Here is a 21,906-nt window from a genome sequence, read left to right as displayed (position 1 = left end):
AGACCACAGCCACTTGGTGTCTGCCTCCTGAAGGGTTTCATCCGCTCCCCCACATTTTGGTTCAGGCTTGGGCTTCCCCACGGGGGTGTGGGGCAGGGGACACACCATCTGTGCCTCTGCCCGTCTAGGCGTGGTTACTGTGAGCGAGGGCCTTCACCTGCCTGAGCTCAGTCTGCTCATCTGTAGAATGGGGATAACAGCTGGCATTCTGGATCATGCAGGGCAGGTTTGAACAGAAGGGCGCGGAAGCATGTTGTACAGCATCTAGATGGGAGAGCCTGGAAATGAGGGAGCGGGCTCTGCACCCAGCCAAGTGGCTGAGCTGAGCCGTCCTGGTTCCAAAGGCCCCCGGCTGCCTGGCGGGGCTACTTCCGTAGCCATCAGACAGACCAGTCCGGCTGAAGTACTCATGGCAGGAGGGGACCCCTCACCACAGCCCTGGGAGGAAGGCAGGGCAGGAGTTGTTATCCCTCTTCCTCTGCAAGCAAATGGAGGCCCAGAGAGGGTCTCCGAGCTCCGTGGGTTCACACGGCAAGGTGGTGACAGCCCGGCCTTCCGGACTCCCTCATGCTCTTTGGAAGGCCTGGCCAGACAGACTGAGCCTAAGCTGCTTTTGGCCCCTGGTGGTTACCTCAGGCCGGTGGAAGATGATCCCCCAGCACCCCGTTAACTTCAGCTGCTTTTCTCTCGGTGTTTAATGTCTCTAAGCCTGGGCGTGGAGGGTCCTCCTGTGCTTCTGCCCTTGCTGCCCCCTCACACGCTCTAGCTTAGCCCCCACCCGTGGGCCGCCCTCTGCCCTGGAAATCCTTCATTCTCCAAAGCATGGGTGCCCAGCACACAGGGGCCAGCCGCTGGGCTGACTGGAAGGATGGGCACTTCTGTGGGGAGTTCTTCCGGGGAGGACCCTGCAGGCACTGCTGGGATCCTCACTAGGCTCCAGGAAGGCTCTGGATTCCTTGTGAAGTTTTCCCCGCCTGCCCTACCTCTGGGGAGGGGGAGAAGCCATGTCGGGCTGCTTGTCCAGAGGCTTCGCTGAGAAGTCTGGGGGTAGGCCGGCAGGCCCTTCCTAAGCTCGCCCCACACAGGGTCTGTGCGTGGCTCCCTCCCTTGCTTCGGGGGTGTGACCCCTGACGTCTCCTCCGTCATGTCCGGTCTCTCCTCTTTGCCGCCTCTGGGCTTGTCCTTCTCAAAGAGGTAGTCGTTGAAATGCGCCCCCCTCTGCTGCCCTCCTCCAGCATCAGGAGCCTTTTAGCCCTTCCTTCGGGGTGTTAGTCCCGCTGTACAGGTGAGGAGGCTTAGTGGCTCTCCCCGTGTCACACGAAGGTGGGAGCACCCAGTGTGGGCCCGCGACGGGGGTGTGGGCGTGGCAGGAGGAGGTGGCCGCGGGGCCCGCTGACCATCCTGTCCTTCCTCGTAGCCCTGCTGTCCTCCTGGTGTGAGGAGCTCGGCCGCCTGCTGCTTCTCCGACATCAGAAGAGCCGCCAGAGCGACGCCCCCGGGAAACTCCCCATGCAGCCTCCCCTCAACTCCATGAGCTCCATGAAACCCACTCTGTCGCACAGGTGAGTGGGCACGTGCCTCCAGGGGTGGGCGCTGGGCAGCCAGCCCTCAGGCCCCGACGTGCCCTTGGAAGAGCCCCTCAGGTGGCAGGACTGGGGTGGGGGCCTCTGAGCAGCCGTGAGGACATTCCCTGTTTTCTCAAATGCCGCTGTTCTTTAAATCCGTGTGGGTGAGCGCCGTTTCTCCAGCGTGACAACGGAGGCTGCAAGCGCTGGTCTTACCCAGCCTGACTGCTTTGTCCCTTCAGTGGAGGGCCGTCTCTTCTTGAGGTTCTAGACTCTGGGCTGAAAGGTAACCATCCTGAGCCCAGGGTCTTCCCCCTTTTCCTGAGCGAGATGTTGGGCAAACCCGGAGACACCCGGGGCCCAGAAGGGGCTCGAGAACGTCACAGAGCTGATGGTCCCACCGGCAGATGGATGGGGACAGAGCGAGCCCAGGCCGACCATGCAGGAGCTGAGTGAGGCTGGGCTGTTAGCGCAGGGGTGGGGCCACCAGAAGCCCAGGGACACAGGTGGGAACGGCGTGGTGGAGGCCATCAGGCACTGAGGAACTGGCCGGTCTGCCCTGCACCGGCCTCAGAAGGCTTGTGGGCTCGGGCCCAGCAAGTCCTGTGGCTAAGTGTTCCGCAGGTGCCTTGCTGAGCTGGGCACGCCCTCGCCCAGTGCTCTGCCGGCCGAGCAACAGACCCGCCACGCTGTCTGCTTTTCCTCTGCGGGTCCCGCCAACGAGCGCGTTTCGGGGTGAGGTGCATTTGCAGTCAGAGCTAGGCTCCCGTTCGTGACCCAGCCCGACCGAGGCACCCCCGACCCAGAGCACCCCGCAGGAGACCTGGCTCACGCCGTTGAGGCGCTGCCACAGACGCAGGCACTGGCCACACTCCACAAATTGAATTGGAGACTGTTGATTCTCAGAGCCCCAGGGGAGCTCCTTAGGTCCAGCACCCTGCCCAGACAGGACGGCCCCAACACGTGGTTCCCTACCTCTGCCAGAAGCACTTTATAGGACGGCAAGCCCGTCACCACTGCCTCACCGCACCCTCAGCCCGACCTGTGACCACTCAGACTCAGGACAGCCCCCCTTCTGTGCGTGTTTCCTGGTGGGTGGTACCCTGTTGGCATTTGGGCCAGGGCATTTTTTCATGGTGCGGGACTTTGCAGGGCATTTAACATCTCGGTCCCTGCCCACTCGGTTCTTCTACTGCCGCCTCTCCCGCCCCCACGGTGCTTAAGTACCTTCACACAGTCTTGGGGCCAAGGGTATCACCTGTGGCTAAGAAGCACTGCTCTAGAGAGACAAAACCCACCTCTGGCCGCCTTCCTCCCCTCACCCTGGCTCAGCAAAAAGCCACAGGTCTTGTCCATCTGAGCAGCTGCCAGCCACTGTGCACTAGGTGGGGCTGAATGCAGCCTAAACTACCCAGCTCACATTTACCCTTCTTTTAGTCTGTTCCCACTCTGCCCCGCCAGACTCATCCTGCCTCTTGTTGCCTCACACGTCCTGTCCTTCCAGCCTGTCCCCCTCCAATTGGGCCAGGGCCCTGCAGCCCCGCTTAGAGGCCTGCCTCAGACCTGCTTGGCCATGACCGTTCAGGCCACGGGGCGCCATGGATCTGGACCCCGGCCAGGCCTTTGCCAGGCTGTTGCTGAGCTGAGCTGCCAGCATGAGAATGTCCCGTCCTGGAGTTCACCAGATGAGGGATGTCTGTGCTCCAGGGGCTGCATCTCGCTAGTTGGGGAAGTAAGACCAGTGAGGCGACTTGGGAACTGCCAGATCCAGGCAGGGTTAGGGTTCGGTGACAGGTCGGCCTGGCCTTGGGGTTCCAAAGGAGGAAAATGGCTGTCAAGAGGCTGCCCAGACGACATGGGCCTTGGTCTTCAAGGGTTTGATCTGAGAGCTGGCCAGGTGCCTTCTAGGAGTTTGAACTGGCTTTCCCTCAGTGGGCCGAAGAGCCACTGGCTGGTTACCCAGTGCCCTGCCACCTGTACCACTGGTTCAGCTCCCTGTATGTGCTCACAGAATGATGGAGAATGCAAAACAGCAGCCTCTCAGAGATGGGAGAGCCCTGTGCCCTGGAAGGTTTCACGGAGAAGTGATGGATGACCAGCTGCTTCCGTGGAATGTGGCCTCCTTAACATAACACTTCTTTCTGAGACTGGTTGGTCTCTACTCGTAGCTTCATGAATTTCCCAGGAAATTCCCATGAGGGGCATCACCTTTTAAGTTCTCATGTAATTTCCAAAACCAGAAGGAAAGAAAGTTGAAGAGAAAGTCAAGTATTTTCACAGAAAGGAAACTTTTCTGACCATCCTCCTCCACAAGTGTATTGAGTGACGTGGAGACAGAAGCCCCTCTTGCCTTATAATTAAGGAGACCCTAACCCAGGTGAGCTTGAGGACCCTGTGATGTCCAGGATTTGGTGTTTGAGATGTGTGGCTGTTTGAAAACTCAGGGGTCCTTGTCTGTAGGCTCTGAGGACAAGTAAATAAAAGGGTGAGGGAGCCTTGGAAGCCTGAAGCCCCAGGCTCTCTCTGGGGAACTGTGTGACTGTCGCATGGTCACAGCCATTTACATTTTTGTTCTAATGTTTGTTTATTTTTGACGTGGGAGAGGGGCAGAGAGAGAAGGAGACACAGAACCCAAAGCAGACTGCAGGCTCCGAGCTGTCAGCGCAGAGCCTGACGTAGAACTCAGACCCACAAACCGTGAGATCATGACCTGAGCCGAAGTCGGACGCTTGACCGACTGAGCCAGCCAGGCGCCCCGTCGTGGACATTCAGAGGAAAGGTTACATGGAGGTTGGTGCCATAGCACCAGGCTGGGAGTTGGGGCCCGTGACCCCTCGAGCCGATAGGCACATGGTGGCACTCGTTGCCACGCAGGCCCCAGGCATCAGAAAGGGCCAGCCGACGGCAGCCCCGTGGCAGTTGCTGAGGGTGACGGTGTCAGGAGGAGTGTCGGGTGCCCGCACGTTTGGGGAGGGCTTTGTGGTCTGTGGAGCAGTCAATGGGCCGTCTTAGAGTCTGGTCTTGATGAGCGAGCTGTAGGTAGGTGTGTGCTCTCCACTTTACAGGGATGTGCAGAGCTTCGGGCGGGAGAAGGAGGGCCGGGAGAGGCCAGCCCAGGGCGGCATGGGGCCTCGGGCCCACGGTCCTGCAGCTAGACCCCTTCACAGTCCCCGCAGCGGCCCAGACTTGTTGCCGGCAGACGTTTCTGCCTTCTTCTTGCTCATGAGTGGTTAAAAAAGCCATTTGTGATTAGCACATTGTCCATATGCAAATCAGTGCTGCAGAAGTAATTAAAAGCCTAATACATCTTGTTTACACTCTTCGTTTAATTACAGCCAGAGCCCGCTAGAGCTGGGGAACACTCCGGAATCAAGGGGTGCTGCCCTTCTTCCAGGAGAGGGGTTTGCGGCACCCCCAGAAGAGAGGTGCCTGGGTGCGGCCCCGGTGCTCCCCTCGGTGCGGCAGGTTGGGGCACAGGCCCTGAGCCAGCCTGCGGGAGGCGAGCTGCTGCCCTGGCATCTTCCAGCTGGGGAACTTTGGGCAGCTCTGTAACCTCTCTGTGCCTCAGTTTCCTCATCTGTAGCACTAGAATAACAGCAGTGCAGGACTTGGAATGTGCTTGCCGCCGGGCCTGGCACACAAGATGTCCCACAGGCCAGTCATTATTCCCCCAGCCCTCCGCTCGGTGCCGGCAGACTCTGGCGCTCTCACTCTTGTCAGCTGACGAAGAAGGAATCATTCAGAGCTGACCCCTGGTGTTCTCCTTTCCTTGGTCACATCACACTACCTTCACCGCCTTCATTGTTAGCTGCTTTTGTGTAGCCGTACCCAAAGCTCAGAGGGTAACAGGCCCTTCTTGCCCCCAGAAAATTAAAAAAAGACAGAGAAAGCGAGGAAGAAAGCAAGAAAGCAAGAAAAGCAAGCAAGGAAAGAAAGGAAGAGAAAGAAAGAAAGAAAGAAAGAAAGAAAGAAAGAAAGAAAGAAAGGAAGAAAGAAAAGCAAGGAAAGAAAGAAAGAAAGAAAAGAAGGAAAAAAGAAAAAGAAAGAAAGAAAGAAAGAAAGAAAGAAAGAAAGAAAGAAAGAAAGAAAGAAATGAAAGGGGGATTGAAGGACCCATAAATCCTGCTCCATCGGTTCCAGATTGCTAAGATACAGGATCTTTTCCTTTCCCCCTTCCTATTGATAAAATTTAAAACCCTGTAATATGCAGTTAGCGACGCATTTCCCTCTATGTTTCACCACAGGGAGGAAAGGAAGCGGCCCAAGTCGTTGTGATGATAGAGAGCAGTGTTAATGGTCCCCCTAAATTAAAGAGGGTGGGAGCTTCAGCTCCTCACTGGCTTGGTGTTTCATTAATGGTAACTCTACAGCCTTGCATGGAGACGGGACCAATATAGCCAGATCAGGGAAATTAATTAGGGTCTGACAATACCCTTAATAGGAATTCGTTATTTCTCCCAAATAAAGTGGCTGTTAGAAATGCAAGGGAAGAAATAACTCAGCCCTCCCCTCCTCTTCCCTCCATGAATGTCTGTGTAGACACTGCCACAGGAGGTACCCGGGAGCCAGGAATCATCACTCCCTCTTGCTGGGCTTTACTCATTTTCTCACATTTAGCAAACATCAGTCAGTGCCCATGGAGCTGCCAAACAGACATGTAAATCGTCTACTATAACTGCAGCGTGAAAAGCTTTTTCATGTGACAAAAAGAGCTGAGGGAATAGAGGAAAACGTCCTTGCTTCTGCTTAAGAGAATCACAAAAGGGAGTATCCAGGCTGGGCTTTGAAGTATAGGTAGGAGTTCACTAGAAACAGGAAGGCAGAGGGACACTGAAGCAAAGCCTCAGAGGCTCAGAAAACGAACAGGAATGATGATAACACTCCCTCTCATCGATAGCATTTCTGCAGAACTTCTAAGCACCATCATTGTATGAGCAAGTAAGCATGGGTGCCTACCTACATGCAGTCAGGCTGGAGAAACAGAGAGGAGAGCGTATGTACAATTTAGCAGGGACTCTGTGCCAGGCACTGTGCCGAACTTGTATTCGTATGTTTCATCTTAGGAGAGCGTTCATCCCATTTTACAGATGAGGAAGGTGAGCTGCCTTAAGTTCAAGTTGATGCAAATTGTCGGTAGCAGAACCCAGGTTTGACCCTATAAAGAGTCTAGGTTTAGAGCCCAGAAACTTAGCCTCTGTACCACAGGGCCTCCCTCTGCCATTTGCGTATTAGCCTCAGAAATGTTTGGTTGGAGTCCCTGAATATCTGCCAGGATACTTGGTGCGGGCCAAAGCTAATGATTTGATGGATAGAGTGTTTTTTCCTGGGTCACTGTTTGGGTTTTCTCTGCAGCCTGTCTCTCAGACCAAACTTTACAGGCCCTCTGTCCCTTCATGCTGGGCAGCTTCCCTGAGAATCCTCAGGAAGCTGTGCCCCTTGGAATTCTCAGGGACTGCGAGATGTCCCTCATAGCGTGTGCTGCCCTCACATTATCCCCATCTTCCAGCAGGGAGGAGCCATCTTCCCCGATCCTTAGCTCCCCGAGACAGTGGGGCGTGGTCAGACCCATCTGGCAGTCTTGCCCTGGACAAACTCTGGGACCCTGTGAGCCTCAGCTCCTAAGAGATGCATCTGTCGAGCCCACGTTAAAGGGAATGTGTTCTCGGGTGAAAGTCCCTTCACACAGTTCCTTGCTTCTAGAAGCCACACGATAAATCATAACAACGACAGCAACAGCCAGCAGTTTTTAGGTGCCTGCGTTATGCCAGATGTGGCCATTGTGCCTTAGACGTGTGAGCTCATGTAATCCTCGTGACAGCCTTCTGAGAGAAGTACTAGTATCCCCATTTTACAGACAAGGACACTGAGGCATAAAGAGAGTAAGGAGCTGCTTCATTAGCTTCCCTCTGTCCCTCTCCCCAGAGGGCAGGACCTCTCACTTCCTGGGTGCCGGTGCCCGTGGGGTCACAAACGCACTGTGAGTGGTCAGCAATCGGAATTAAGGAATGGGCGCCGTTTTCCCTTCTCAGGCATCCCTCTGAGGAGAGTGTGGAGAGGTGGGCTTTCTCTCTGGTTAGCAAAGGCTTTCTGAGCCCTATAGGTTTGAAGACATCATGCCAGGCACAGGTAGCCTAACTCAGGACTCCTGGGGCAGAAGGAAAAAGGCAGGAGGGCTCTCATTTGGGCCCCCAGTCGGGCCCTAGGAATGCGAGGAACAAGTAGAGCTCAGGCCAGTGGATGCGGCAAGGGCTTCCTGAAGGAGGTAGCTTTTGGAAGAGGAGCCTGGGAAGGACGAGTGGCATTTTTTTCAGGGTGAGGATACAGCATCCCAGACCGGGAAGAGGCACAGAGATGGGAAAGCGCCTGTCCCCGTATTAGGGAGCTTTTGGCAGGCAGAGCCCTGCTGAGATTCCAAGTGGCTTCTGGGACTGCTGTCTCTCTGGGTGGATTGGATTCTTAGGGCAGTTTTGGCTGGGCTAGACTGCAGCTGGGGGGAGCTGTGGCATGAAACCAGGCCGTGCTGGATTAAGGGCGCACAGAAGGAGGCAGGATTCCTAAGAGTGGGATTCTCTCAGCTCCAGGGGCCCTGGCCTCCCTTTGAATTGCAACCAGGTATGGGTAAGAGGAGAGAGTGGTTCCCGACCTGGGCTGAACTTATCTGCAGGTTAAATAGTATTTGCCGGAGGAAGGAAGAGTCTCAGAACTACACAGCCCTACACAGGCCTTCTAGGCCTCTTCTTCATCACCCTGGGCCCCCTCCCACACTGGAAGGGCCCAGGAACCTGGCTTGTCCTTGCTCCTTGGGCACAGGGAGCCGGAGCCGGGCAGCCCCCCTGGCGGTGGTGTCTGAGTCCGGGCAGAGGCGTCGGCAGGGCTGACTGCCATGGGCCTGTGGGGGCGAGAGCCTTCACTGCGACAGCAGGAGCCGTCTCCCCAGGAGATGAGTCACAGCCGTGTTGGTGCGGCTGCCACTTCTGCTTCTGCAGCAGGTGCGAGTGGGGGCGAGCAAGTCCCCGAGACCGCCCCTCCATGCGTGTGCCTGTCTCTTCCCCCGCGTGTGCACAGCAGCATGTCAGCGGGGCTCATGTGCACGCACACATACGTGTCCCCATCCACACGCGTGCGCTCCTGGTATGTGCCTGGGCTCTGGGGTGAACCTTGCAGCCGGGCGGTGGGATGCCCAGTTTGGGAACGATGGTTCCAGTCGCTTCTCACCGGCTTTGGGGTGGAGGGGACGAAACAGGAAGGAGCTGGTTTCCGCCCACAAGGCCCACCCACGGAGCTGCAGGGCAGTTGGGAGCCTGTTTGTGGGCCTGTGCAGTATCCTGGTGAGCCGGGGCCTCCCCACCCGAGGCGGTGAGACAGCAGCTGCCGGCTCCCCGCCCAGGCTTCAGGCGGGGCCCTGCCGGGCTACAGGGGCTCCCGGAGGACTTTTCTTCCCGAGCCTGCCGAGTGCGTGCTAAAAGGACATGAACCTCGGGCAGAATGGGCCATCAGCCTGGAGGGTTGATGGGAGCTTGTGGGGCAGGCGGACTGGGGAGAGAAGACAGACTCACCCTTGTGTTCTGTTAAGCTGATGGGAGTCCCGTGTTTAATCCTGCACACCTAGAATGAGCCTCACAGGACAGCTGGTGTCTAGGGGTCTCCTCTCCGTTGTTTAAAACTGTCGCCTGCAGGGCCTCCCTTCGAGACTGTGGTGTGCCAGGCCCGCGACCAGATGGTACCCCAGCCCTCTGTGACTTGTGCCAGAGAGGTGGGTCTAGCCCAACTGTGCTGACGAGCAGGCTCGTTGCTTACTTGCCTGTGCTGCTGCTGCGCCCCCCCCCCCCCCCCAGCTCTCTGGGCACCCAGGTCCCCATCGGCCATCCCAGATGCAGAGTTTGAGGTGTCTGTCACCTTTGGCCTGTGCATCCCGGCCTCACCCCCCATCATCAAACATGATGCAGACACGATGCTCCCAGCAGGAGCAGGGAGCAGGCAGGAGAGCTGGTTCCCGAGGACATTTCCTCCCCTTCAGGTTCTTGGCCTGCTGTTTGCCCCTGGAAATCACGAGTAATGCTCCAGCCTGTGTCCCTTTCTAGTTTAGAAAGCCCTTTTGTCTGCGTTCGTCTCTCTGAGCCACATCAGACTGACACGACCGAGGCCTGTGTTGCTCAATCTTCCTTGACTGAGACCCAGAGTAAATGCACGTATTAACGGCTGTGACCCAGGACCTGCTCATACGTGTATATAAAATCAAGATGTTAAGTTCAGGGAATAATATGTATTCTCACCACGTGTTCATGCTTAACTACTTTCTGTTTTATTCCCTCTTTTTTTCCCCTCATGCTGGTTTGATGTCTTGACCCGCTCGGGTTTCATGACCTACAGCTTAAAAACTCTGGAAAGTGGGGGAGTACCATTCTTAGGCCCATTTGGCAGGAGGAACTTGTCCCCTGAGCCAGGGAGGGACAGGACTTATATCCAGGGTACCCCCCCCCCCAAAAAAAAAAAAAAAAAGCCAGGATAGGAGGCAAAGGGAGCGGTAGGATTTCTCTGAGACCAGGAGGTCGGGGCAGGCCACTCCAGTGAGGTGACTTCTGAGCAGAGATAGGAAGGAAGCCAGGGGCTGGCCGGGCAAGAGGGTGTGAGGCCGGGGAAGAGCAAGCCTGGGCAGACAGTGCCCTGGTCCTGCCCTCCAGTCCGACCGCCCCTGCAGGGCCCCGCGTGCCTTGACTGTGTTGACTGCCGAGGGTTCGGCCTGGCAAGAAACAGGCGTGAAACTCAGACCCCCAGCTCCTCTCTGGCTGCTTGTCATGCAGGACTATGTCTCCTTCCTATAAGTCCTGACCTCTGGGCTGGCTCCCAGCACCCCCAGGGCCTGCTAAGCTGGGGTAGAAGCTCTCCAGGAGTGAGTGAGAGCTTTTGCCTCCTGCCGACTTCCTGTGATGAAGGCACGAGCCCAGCAGAGGCACGAGGCACTTTCTACCACGCCACCCTCCTCCAGGCCTCCTTCCCCCATCCTGGTACCCAGCAGTGCTGCCTGGCAGGCCTCACTGCTGCCCGTCGGGGTGCTGTGCGGGGCCACTAAAGCAGATGTGGGTGCTCTGTTTCTCTGCTCCTTCTGGGGCCGTGTCCGGGATGTTCTCCTCGTGAGAGGTGCCAGAGTCCAAGCGGAACAGGCTCCAGAGGAGAGACAGCCCTGGCTCAGCACTCATAAAGGCTGGGCCTCGGGCGTGTTCTCGATGCTGTAACCCCAACAGCCCTCTCCCTCTCCCTGGAGTCACTCTTTGCAGCAACTAACAGGAGGCCATTAATGAGCACTTACTGTGTATAGGATGGGGTGTTGGGCCTAAGGTTAAGTCCTTGCTTCTGGTGTTTAGGGGCTTCCCAGGAGATGTCACCAAACACAGTGGGTACATCTGGGCCTAGCGACGAGACTGGGGAGACGTGGGGACGGCTGCTCCAGGAGAGCTGGGAGCCAAGCTGGGAGGCAGGGCATGCTGATGAGCCGACAGGGTAAATCGCTCTGAAGTGTGTGAATTTGGACTTTGCCTTGTAAACACTGAGAGCCAAGGAAGGTCTTTGATCACGCAGAGCGTCTTGGGGGTTGGAGGGAGATTAGCTTGGCAGGGATGTGCAGGAGAGACTGGGGTTGGGAGCAGGGGAGGGAGCATGGCAGGCAGGCCTGTACCTGTGATGCAGAGTCGGGAAGGAGACTGACGCAAGGAAACTCCTGCCAAAGTCCAGATCCGCAGGGCTGTGTGGCCAACCTGCTCTGAAGGGTCAGGAGGAAGGGGGAAGAGGTGAAATTCAAGACTGGGGCCCTTCCGGCCTTTTCTGAGAAGGGACCGGGAAGTTCCAAGGGGAAGCGGGTGTGGGGGAACCAGAGCTTTCTGGAGGGACCACTTCATGTCAGAGCGTGGTTGGAGGAGGAGCTCAGGTTGGGCCTGCGGCTCTCTCTTCTTCCTCGCAGCGCGGCCTGTGGACTTCGGTGGCCTAAGGTGAGACAGACAGCCATGGGGGTGTCCCCAGCGATGCGGGGAGAGGTGGTCGCTTGGCACAGTCTGTCACCATGCGATGTCACCTGTTCGGCGTCGGACAGCCTGTCAGGGCTGGGGGTCTAGAGCTGGCTGAGACGGGGGTCACCTGGGCTGGGCTGGGAGCTGCGGAGCATGGTGGAGTGGCGGGGCCCTCCTGTGTACGCGGCCCCTGAGAACCCCCCTCTGTCTCCCTCTGCAGTGATGGGTCGTTCCCCTATGACTCTGTCCCTTGGCAGCAGAACACCAACCAGCCTCCCGGCTCCCTCTCCGTGGTCACCACGGTTTGGGGAGTGACCAACACATCCCAGAGCCAGGTAAGAGCCTTTCCTGCCCCCAGCCCCGGCCCCTCCCAGGCAGGACCATCCCCTGAGCCCCGGGGCCTTTGGGTCCCCGTCCCGTGCCAGCCCTCCTGACTCTCCCGGGCTCTGCCCAGCTGGAAAGACCGGCTCTCAGGGCACACTCAGCTGTGGGCACGCCTCTACCCTCCACACCTGCCTCAGGAAGGTGGCAGCTGGCCCCTACACACCGTCCCCGGTCTGGGGCCCTTCCTGGGGAATGAGTCTCCTCTGACGGAGAGCCAGTTCTTCCCCAGCCCACGTTTACTTTGGTTGGATAAATGGGAGAACTTCCTGGCTGTTACTGGCCTCAGGGCCCCAGTGTCTGGGGTCTTTGACACTGGGTAACCTGGGTTAGATTTTAGCAAAACGGTGAGCTTTCAGCTTGTGACAAACCCCTCCCCACACGCCTGGCCAAACCTGCCTCCTGCTCTCGCCCCTTCCTCTTTCCTCCACTCCTTCCTCTCCCGCCTGCCCAGCCTCTGCCATGGCCATGCGGAAGGCTCTGGGCTGTTTGCCACCTGGGAGGGCACCACTGGGCCTCCCTGCAGTCTCGGGGCACAGGGGCCCCTCGGCCAGCATCCCGCCACCCTCCGGAGCTGGCAGATGGGCTTCTCTTCGCCCTCACGGAGCAGCATCCCAGGGCCTCTGTGTGGCCCGACCCTCCGGGCATCCAGGACCCTTGGCAGGGGGAGGGCTGAGAAGTCCAGTGCCTTCCACCTGGCACCAGGGGCAGGACCAGCCCTGCCTCACTCGATCACAGGCTGAGGCTCTCCTCTTCTGTGCTGCCCGCTTCCGGGCTGCATTACCCCTTCGAAGCATTCATATGCTCTGGGAACAATTCATGCCTCCACTTTTCTCCTCCTTTCTCTCTGTTCTCCCTCTTTCACCATCGCAACCGCCCCCTCCCCATGTCTCCTTCTTCCTCCCCATGCCACCTGGGGTGCCGCTTGAGTGACAACCGCTCTCTGCCCACAGGTCCTCGGGAACCCTATGGCCAATGCCAACAACCCCATGAATCCAGGCGGCAACCCTATGGCATCGGGCATGACCACCAGCAACCCCGGCCTCAACTCCCCCCAGTTTGCTGGGCAGCAGCAACAGTTCTCGGCCAAGGCCGGGCCCGCTCAGCCCTACATCCAGCAGAGCATGTACGGCCGGCCCAACTACCCCGGCAGCGGGGGCTTCGGGGCCAGGTGAGCAGCCTTCCACCCAGGAGGAAGATTCCAGTTTAAATGCCAGCACCGTGCTTCCTGGCACATCATTCCCCACTTTGAGGCCGATCTGTGAGTCAGACACTACAGCAGCTGCCGTCAGGCCCGTGGTGATGGGACCGTGTGCTCGGGCCTCAGAGTGACCCTTGTGCCTGGTGTCTGTATATGCTGGGACCCACGGAGAGGGCGGCCCCAGCAGCGGGGGGAGAGCTGCTCCACGCAGGTCAGGCAGGTCACCGCCCTGCCGGTTGTGGAGGCAGAGATGCACGAGGTCAAGAATCACCAGGGTCAAGAGGAAGGGAGGAAGGGGCACAGAACCCCAGGAAGATGCTGCAGGGATGTGGGGGGCAGGCAGAGGCAGCCCATTCCTCCTCAAGACCACCTCTCGGGCTTCACCCCTCTCCGCGGCCCTCTAGCGGCCGCGAGAGTCCGTGCCGCCCAGCACCCAACACGGCGGCTTGCTGGTCACCAAGTGACACGAAGGGCTGCCAGCCCACAGGAGGCCCCGCGCCCCTTTGGGTTCTGAGTCTAAACACCTCCCCTGTCTCTGAGCTGGGGGCGGGAGGGCTGGGAATGACCCGTCTTCTCCCTCCCAGCCCAGGGCTTACCGCGGTTCATCTGTAGATTCAGAAGGTATCTAAGTCTTCCCTTCTTCTCGCTTGCAGCTACCCCGGGGGTCCTAACGCCCCCGCAGGCATGGGCATCCCTCCGCACACCAGGCCGCCCGCTGACTTCACTCAGCCGGCGGCTGCTGCCGCAGCAGCTGCAGTGGCGGCGGCGGCGGCCACGGCCACGGCCACGGCCACGGCCACTGTGGCAGCCTTGCAGGAGACGCAGAACAAGGATATAAACCAGTACGGACCGGTAAGGGCCCCGCCAGTCCCAGTCGAGCCTCGGCCCACTCAGCAAGGCAGGCAGCCCCGGGGAGTCAGGCCTGGGGTGTCAGTGCCCTGGGTGCTGGGAAAGCTGATGGGGTCGGGGTGTGTTTGGGCTTTCTTGGAGGCACGTGGAAAGGTGTGTGTCAGGACGTGGGTGTGGCGGGGGTGGGGGGGTTTGTGTTTGTTCCGCGTGGGTTTGTGGCTCGTGCGTGTCTGAGAATGGGGAAGGAGGTTCCTCAGTGCCCTCTGGGCTGCTGCTCGCCCAAGAGTGGACTCCATGTCTAAAATGTCTTGTCACCAGTCTGTCCCCGTGGTGGCCTCTGAAGACCATATACTCCTTGTCATCCCATCTGGGGGTTGAGCCCTGGTCCCAGTTCTGCTCCCCTGACCTTCAGGACGGATGGCATGTGAGGCGAGGGGGTTCCCCGCAGGAGTGCAGGACAGGGGACAGGAGGTGGGGACCGTAGGATGGGCACAGCTGGGACTGCCTCAGACTGCCGATGGAGGGTGTGTCTCCATTGGCCAAGGGCGAGGCCAGGGCTTCCAGGAAAGGGGCTCCTGCCTCCATCCTCATCCCCCCCCCCCATCCTTCCACGCCCCTCCCCACCTCTGCACCTTCTTCCCGTTCCCTGCCTGCCTCCCTGGAAATGCTGCCTGCTCTCTGGAGTGACTGCGCCCCCACCCCATAACACCCTTGGGCTGCATCTTTCCCGTGTGGCCTGCAGAGGGCAGCGGTGAGCCCAGGGGGCCAGAGATTCCCTTGGGGCCTGGTCACCAGCTGCAGCCACACAGGAAAGTGCCCCCCAACCCAGAGCCTCCCACCTCCCCCACCCTTCCCTCCCTGCACTTTCAATGCATGTGGCATTTTATTCTTTTTTTTTTTCTTCTTCTCCCGTTGAAGGTCTGTTCCTCTTTCCAGATGGGTCCCACCCAGGCGTATAACAGCCAATTCATGAACCAGCCCGGGCCGCGGGGGCCTGCCTCCATGGGGGGCAGCATGAACCCCGCAAGCATGGCGGCTGGCATGACACCCTCGGGGATGAGCGGCCCTCCCATGGGGATGAACCAGCCCCGGCCGCCCGGCATCAGCCCCTTTGGCACCCATGGGCAGCGGATGCCCCAGCAGACCTACCCGGGGCCCCGGCCCCAGTCCCTGCCTATTCAAAGCATAAAGAGGCCATACCCGGGAGAGGTGAGTGTGACAGCAAGCAGGTGGCGTTCACAGTGGGAGCTGGGGGCGGGGAGGGGGAGGGGGGAAACCTGGGGCTTGAAAACACAGGGACTGTGGGCAGTACTTTGGAAAGGGTACGAACTGACCTGGACAAAACCTGGACCAAAAGGCCAAGCCTAAGGACTGAGGAATCGGGCTCCAGGCTTTAAGACCAGCTCTGCCATTTCCCAGCTGGAAGTCCTTGATCAAGCCGTGTCCCTTCTTGAGTCTTGGTTTTTCACCTATAAAAGATGGTGACGGTCCAGCCCACCTCCTGGGGCTGCTTGGAAGATTTGAATGAGGGGCTGTACCCAGGGCGCTTGGCCCCGGGCGGGCACGGACAGCTGTAGCTGCCGACTGGCTACTGGGTGACTTGAGTAAGGAGCGAAACCTCCTCGAGTCCACATTCCTCACATCCGCATGAGGGCTTCTCACTTCCAAGAGCAAGAGAGGAGACAAAACCCTGTACATATCTAATGTCTGTGCACGTCAGAGAAGTGATTGGAAGGCAGGCAGCGTGCTTCTTAGGGCTCTTCTCCATCAACTGTCAGCTGCTCTTTCGGGAGGAACGTTGCCTAATTGGCTGCCCAGCCAGCTCAGCCAAGGGGGCGGTGAAGATTTAGGGAAGTAAAACCCACACCTGTCCTCTGGGAACCGAGACCTCAGCAGGAAAGAGAAGGTCTAAGCGAGAACCCATAAGGCAGTGATGCACGGTGGGGTGTATGGAATTCAGCTTGAGGTCAGAGAAGGAGGACTTCCTGGAGGGGGTGTCATAGGGCCTTCAGTGAGCAACGGGAAAACAAGTTGGCAGCAAGTGGCCTATCTGGGTAAGGATTTAGTTCAGTAGCAAAAGACACAGGGCCCCTAGAATCCTAGCCCAACGCCCACGCTCCTCAGGGAGCCTGCCTCGATTCCTTACCTAGGCGAGGCTCCCTGCTGAGCAATTTCCCGGCAGCTGTCTGTTTGCTGCCTATTCTCAGACCCGCTTCCCCCTGCCTGTCTCAGAACTGTGGCCTTCAGCTTGGGCTTGCAAGTGGGTTTAGAGTCCAACCTTAAGTTCCTCGAAGGTCTCTGTGATTCCCTCAGTATTCACCCTAGCTCGGGCTTGGCCATTGTTGGAGGCGTCCTGAATCCAGTTAAGGGAGAGGTCAGGGACCTCCTCAAACACCCAGACACTCCTGGGTGGGCACGGGTGCAGGGAGGTACCAGCCAGAGAAGGACCGTGGCTGTCAAGGCCCTGGCTGTCCTTGTGCTGGGGGCTCAAGCCGCGGGCCTCTGTCTCCCACATACAGCCCCCCACATGAGCTCTGGGCCCTCTCTCGCCCCTTCTGTGCTCACACTCCCAGCCTCCCTGCTGGCCGGGCTAGAGATGCATGTGCAGACCCAGACTCAGGGCTGCGGGCCCCCAAGGAGGTGATGGCAGGAAGGGAGATTGGGAAAGGAATTCCTAGTCGTTGCTCTGACATCCGTCTGTACCTGCCTCTGTGCTGCGCTGCCCAGGGCCCGCCAGAGGCCTTCATTTATGTTTACTAAATCATCCTCTTCGTAGAATGCTGATGCTCCCCGGCTACAAAACACCTGGCTCCGGGCTGTGACGCCGGGTGGTCACGTGGCCTGACGCTGCCTGGGAAGGCAGGCCTTCCCTCGCAGCGGTGTGCTTCTAGAACCTTTGAGCTGTTGGCACGTTGGGCCAGGGGCAGGTGCCAGACTGCCCCGTGCCACACAGGACTCCTCCTCTGCAGTCTGGTGGGAAGGCCCCAGCCCCCACCCGCGTTCCTCCTCCGGTGACATGACAGGAACCCCACTGTCACACAGAGCGGCCACCGTATCACAGCAGTATGAGTGGCAGATTCTCTGACACTGGCGTGGACACCTCCCTCCTCCACCGCTTACCTTCAGATCCTGCTTTCATTTGTTGAGCGAGGATTTATGGAGGGTCCACTGGGCCTCCATAGAGAGACAGTTACTAAACCAGGAGTTTCAACAGACAAGGGAGAGGGAACCAGCGACTCCACAAGACGTGATGGCCTGGAGTGTCTGGGCGGCAGGTGGCCCCTGAGGGTCACTTAATCTTACAGAGGGGGAAGGCAGCTACGAGGTGGACATCGGTGTGTCATGTGTCACGTTGTAGATCTCCGAGGACAGTGGTCCTGCCCCTCCCTGGAGCTGTCTTCTCTCTCAGTTGCCTGTCTTGAGAAGGGTTGTCTGGAACCTCCACAAGGCGGCTTCTTCCCACCCCTGCAACATGGCCCAGAATGGAGTGGCTGTGCGTTCTCTTGGAATGGAGTGTGGGCTCTGGGGATGGTGCCTCCCAGATTCAGCCTCAGATTGCAGGGGTCGAGGGAGTCCCCTCTCTGGAAGCACATCCTGTTGTCTGCCTTCCCCCGTCACGTACCAAGTACTAGGAGAGGCACAAAGGGGGCTTTGGAATAGGGCCCCCTCACGATGGCAGGAATGAGAGGCTCTGAAAGTGCCCTCGGTTCGGAGAGCAGGGTACTTGGAGAAGACATCTTCACGGTGAGAGGGCCTCCAGCCGCACAGCCAGAACCTAGTGTCTCAGAGCAGCAAGGGCCTCAGACATCATCTGGTTCAGCCTCCTCTCTCCGGGTGGGGGAGGGGGCAGTTTGCCAGAGGAAAACAGCAAGGACAGAGGTGAGGTGGCCGTCTGGTGAGTAGCTTGGCCCCACGACACTGACACACCTTCTCCTCTCCTTTGCCGCCACAGCCCAACTATGGAAACCAGCAATATGGACCAAACAGCCAGTTCCCCACCCAGCCAGGCCAGTACCCTACCCCCAATCCCCCACGGCCGCTCACCTCTCCCAACTACCCCGGGCAAAGGATGCCCAGCCAGCCGAGCACGGGGCAGTACCCACCCCCCACGGTCAACATGGGGCAGTATTACAAGGTGAGTTCTACCACCCCACAGGCCCCTTCCTCCCTCCCCACCTCCCATCCCCACCCCCACCCGTGTCCTCTTGGCTCTGTGTTCCCCTGAGGCACCAGGGGGCAGGCAGAGACTTCCAGGATGTGTCATCTTGTCCTCAGAGCCATGCGTGCAGCGACCAAAATGTCCTTTCCTGTTCCCACGGGCTCAGACAAGGGTTTTCTCCTCTCCTTTCACTATTTACAGCACACGAGATAATAATTTAAAAAATGCATTTTTTTAAAGGAAAAAGCGTCCACCTAGATATATTAATATTAGTTCTAAACCTTGTTTCGCTACACGCACATGGGCATCAGCCTGTTCTGAGACTGTTACTAAGGCTGTAATTTTGAATCTGTTTCTTTCACTTGATGTGAAATCACAAGCGTGTCACTTATTGCTACAAAGTCTCCATGGTTTTTATTCTTTTTTTTTTTTTTTAAATTTTTTTTTTAACGTTTTATTTATTTTTGAGACAGAGAGAGACAGAGCATGAACGGGGGAGGGGCAGAGAGAGAGGGAGACACAGAACCGGAAGCAGGCTCCAGGCTCTGAGCCATCAGCCCAGAGCCCGATGCGGGGCTCGAACTCACGGACCGCGAGATCGTGACCTGAGCCGAAGTCGGCCGCTTAACCGACTGAGCCACCCAGGCGCCCCTCCATGGTTTTTATTCTTTTAAGGATGTTTAACATTCTACGGATACATAACCACACCCTATTTTATTGTTCACTTTTTATTGGATATTTGGTTGTTTCTGATTTTTCACTTTGGAAGTAACACTATCACAGATGTTTTCAGGTACATAGCTTTTTCCTGCCTCTTTTTTTTTTTTTTTAATGTTTATTTATTTTGAGAAAGAGGGAGGGAACAGAAGCAGGGCACAGAGAGAAGGAGCCAGAGAACCCCAAGCAGGCCCCGTGCTATCAGCTTAGAGCCCAAACGGGGGCTTGAACTCAACTGTGAGGTCATGACGTGAGCCAAAATCAAGAGCCGGACGCTTAACCGACTGAGCCACCCAAATGTCCCTCGCTTTTTCCTTCTTCGGGATTGTTGTAAAGTACATTTCAGGAGTGAAGCCTGCTCTAGAAACACTTTTACGTATATTTGGCGAGAATTCATGCTGACTTACATGACCACCTTCACTGCTCCAGCTTTAACACACTAGGTGTTTCTGGTTTTTTTGTAAACTCATGCTGTATCACTAGCTATGGAAAGAGAGAGGAAATGCTGTCCCCGCGGGTGACCTGCTCCACCCCTGTCCCGCTCTGCACCGCAGCACTGGATGGGCCTCACCAGCATCCCCTGTATGGTACCGCTGGCCAATTTTCACATCAGGAAAGAAAGCAGGCTTCTGGTAGCTTTTCTGCCTTCCACATTCATCACATTGTTTATCTTGTTTTAACAGCCAGAGCAATTTAATGGACAAAACAACACCTTCTCGGGAAGCAGCTACAGTAACTACAGCCAGGGGAATGTCAATAGGGTATGTTCCAGTTTTCATCCTAGCTCTAAGCCCCGTGCACCTGTGTGTCTAAGGGGCCATGCCATCCCCGGGCCCATGGATCAGGGTGCATTCACGGGTCGTCAGCTCTGGGACACAGTAATGCCCAGACGGAATCCACAGGTCCAGGCAGGTGGGCCAGGGATGCATAAGGACTGGGACCAGAAGGGTGAGGGGCTCCTGGGGTGCCAGTTGCCCAGGATGCTACAGGCCCAACTCCATCTGGGGACCCCCTGAGCTGGGGGGGTTGGAGGGTATGGCCTAGAGTCATTATGTAGGCAACCAGAGACCTGGGCTTCACCCCAGCTCTCCTCTCCTCCTGAGATTGCATTAGACTAGTCCCCCCTACCCTGAGTCTGTGTCCCTGTTTGTCAAGTGGGCAGGGGACCCTGCACCTGCCTAGCACTGCAGTGCCGTGACCCAAGTGAAGGGTGGGAAGGCCCTTCCTAGGCCCACCTGTCTTCCAATTGAGACAGAGGCCTTAGTGCTGACCAGGATAGACGTATGTCCCGAGGGGTGGGGGAGGGCTCCCTTCCCTTGAGGGACCAGGAACCATAGTCCCAGGACTGTGGGGTGGGTGGGGTGTATGTCCACAGACATAGTCCCTCCTATCCCTGTGACCCCATAACCTATGTGTGGTTTCTCTTTCCCCCCAGCCTCCTAGGCCAGTTCCTGTGGCAAATTACCCCCACTCACCTGTTCCAGGGAACCCCACGCCCCCCATGACCCCCGGGAGCAGCATCCCCCCGTACCTGTCCCCCAGCCAAGACGTTAAACCACCCTTCCCACCTGACATCAAGCCAAATATGAGCGCTCTGCCACCACCCCCAGGTGAGTGCCCCACCTCCTCCCTCTGTCTGGCCAGCCCCACCTCCTCCCTCTGTCTGGCCAGCCCCACCTCCTCCCTCTGTCTGGCCAGCCCCACCTCTTTCCTCTGTCTGGCCAGCTTCATCCAGGGCCCTGCAGTGGGCCAGGAGCCAGGGGGCTTGGAAGTTGGACTGCCTGTGGGGGCTGGGTGTGTGGCAAGGGCAGGAGGGCTTGAAAGCAGATAAGCCCCACCCAGAAGGGGAATGTCAATAGGGTATGTTCCAGTTTTCATCCTAGCTCTAAGCCCCGTGCACCTGTGTGTCTAAGGGGCCATGCCGTCCCCGGGCCCATGGATCAGGGTGCATTCACGGGTCGTCAGCTCTAGGACACAGTAATGCCCAGACGGAATCCACAGGTCCAGGCAGGTGGGCCAGGGATGCATAAGGACTGGGACCAGAAGGGTGAGGGGCTCCTGGGGTGCCAGTTGCCCAGGATGCTACAAAAAATTTGGGGAAGGGCTGTGCTGCCAACAGTCCTCCTCATCACCTTCCTGAGTAGCTGGAGTCTGGAAGGAAAAGCGGCTCCCAGCTGTGGAGAGGGGCTGGGCGGAGAAGCCTGGTGCTTCCAGAGTGGGGAGTAGATGGGCATAAGAGGGGAAGTAGAGCCAGGGTGAGTGGGACACGGGACTCAGGGGTGGTCAGGATAGGGTCGGGTGGACTGACAGAAACAACAGGCTCCCTGGTGTGCACGCGGGCAAAGAGCCCAGCTTCTGTGGCCCTGTTTACACACACGCCTGTGTGGCCCCGTGAGCGTGCAGTTAAGGGTGCGTGTTGTGTGGGCGAGCGAGCTCCACCCACAGCCCTGGAGCCCGTGCTTCTGTGTGCCCGTGTGGCCACAGGCACGGGGCTCATCCAGCTCCTTCCCCACCCAGCCAACCACAATGACGAGCTGCGGCTCACGTTCCCCGTGCGGGACGGCGTGGTGCTGGAGCCCTTCCGCCTGGAGCACAACCTGGCTGTCAGCAACCACGTCTTTCACCTGCGGCCCACAGTCCACCAGACGCTGATGTGGAGGTGAGTGTCATGGCGGGGGGCACAGGCTCAAGCGAGGGGGAGGAAGCCCCCGGTGGTGACCTCCCTAGCCCAGGCATTGCCGTGAACAGATCACGGCAGCTTCTGCCTGCCAACTTCACCCGTTCAGCATCATTGATTGGGCCCTGCTCTCTGCAAGGTTTGGAGGATGTCACAGGCCTTGGCAGGTATGGTGGCCTAAGAGCAGGGAAGCAGCTGTCACTCACCCTGGTCCTGAGAGACTGATCGGGGACGACCTCCCAGAGGAAAAGGTGGCTAGCTCAGACCCAAAGGCCAATAAGGCAGTATTCAACGCAGAGGCCCTGAGTTGGCAAGAGGAACTTGAACGTGGTTTGCTGTGACTAGAGCGGGGACAC

General features: G+C 58.0%; 1 protein-coding gene across 10 annotated transcripts in view; it reads left to right on the top strand.

Moving 5' to 3' along the window:
• ZMIZ1 (zinc finger MIZ-type containing 1) overlaps positions 1 to 21,906 on the top strand; it is a 234,259-nt gene that overhangs the window by 196,859 nt on the left and 15,494 nt on the right. For 8 of the 10 annotated variants that reach the window (XM_078434463.2, XM_078434460.2, XM_078434459.2 and 5 more), the window contains 9 exons: positions 1,418 to 1,562; positions 11,787 to 11,901; positions 12,901 to 13,118; positions 13,802 to 14,000; positions 14,916 to 15,206; positions 17,950 to 18,132; positions 19,557 to 19,634; positions 20,309 to 20,483; positions 21,391 to 21,532. In XM_078434463.2, the coding sequence (XP_078290589.2) occupies positions 1,418 to 1,562; positions 11,787 to 11,901; positions 12,901 to 13,118; positions 13,802 to 14,000; positions 14,916 to 15,206; positions 17,950 to 18,132; positions 19,557 to 19,634; positions 20,309 to 20,483; positions 21,391 to 21,532 (1,546 nt within the window). The remainder of the gene's footprint in view (positions 1 to 1,417; positions 1,563 to 11,786; positions 11,902 to 12,900; positions 13,119 to 13,801; positions 14,001 to 14,915; positions 15,207 to 17,949; positions 18,133 to 19,556; positions 19,635 to 20,308; positions 20,484 to 21,390; positions 21,533 to 21,906) is intronic. The other 2 variants (XM_078434464.2, XM_078434466.2) reach the window with 1 other exon arrangement.

Source organism: Panthera onca, chromosome D2, assembly GCF_046562875.1.
Source record: "Panthera onca isolate mPanOnc1 chromosome D2, mPanOnc1 haplotype 2, whole genome shotgun sequence".
NCBI classification, from domain to species: domain Eukaryota; kingdom Metazoa; phylum Chordata; class Mammalia; order Carnivora; family Felidae; genus Panthera; species Panthera onca.
This window is presented reverse-complemented; position numbering and strand designations above follow the sequence as displayed.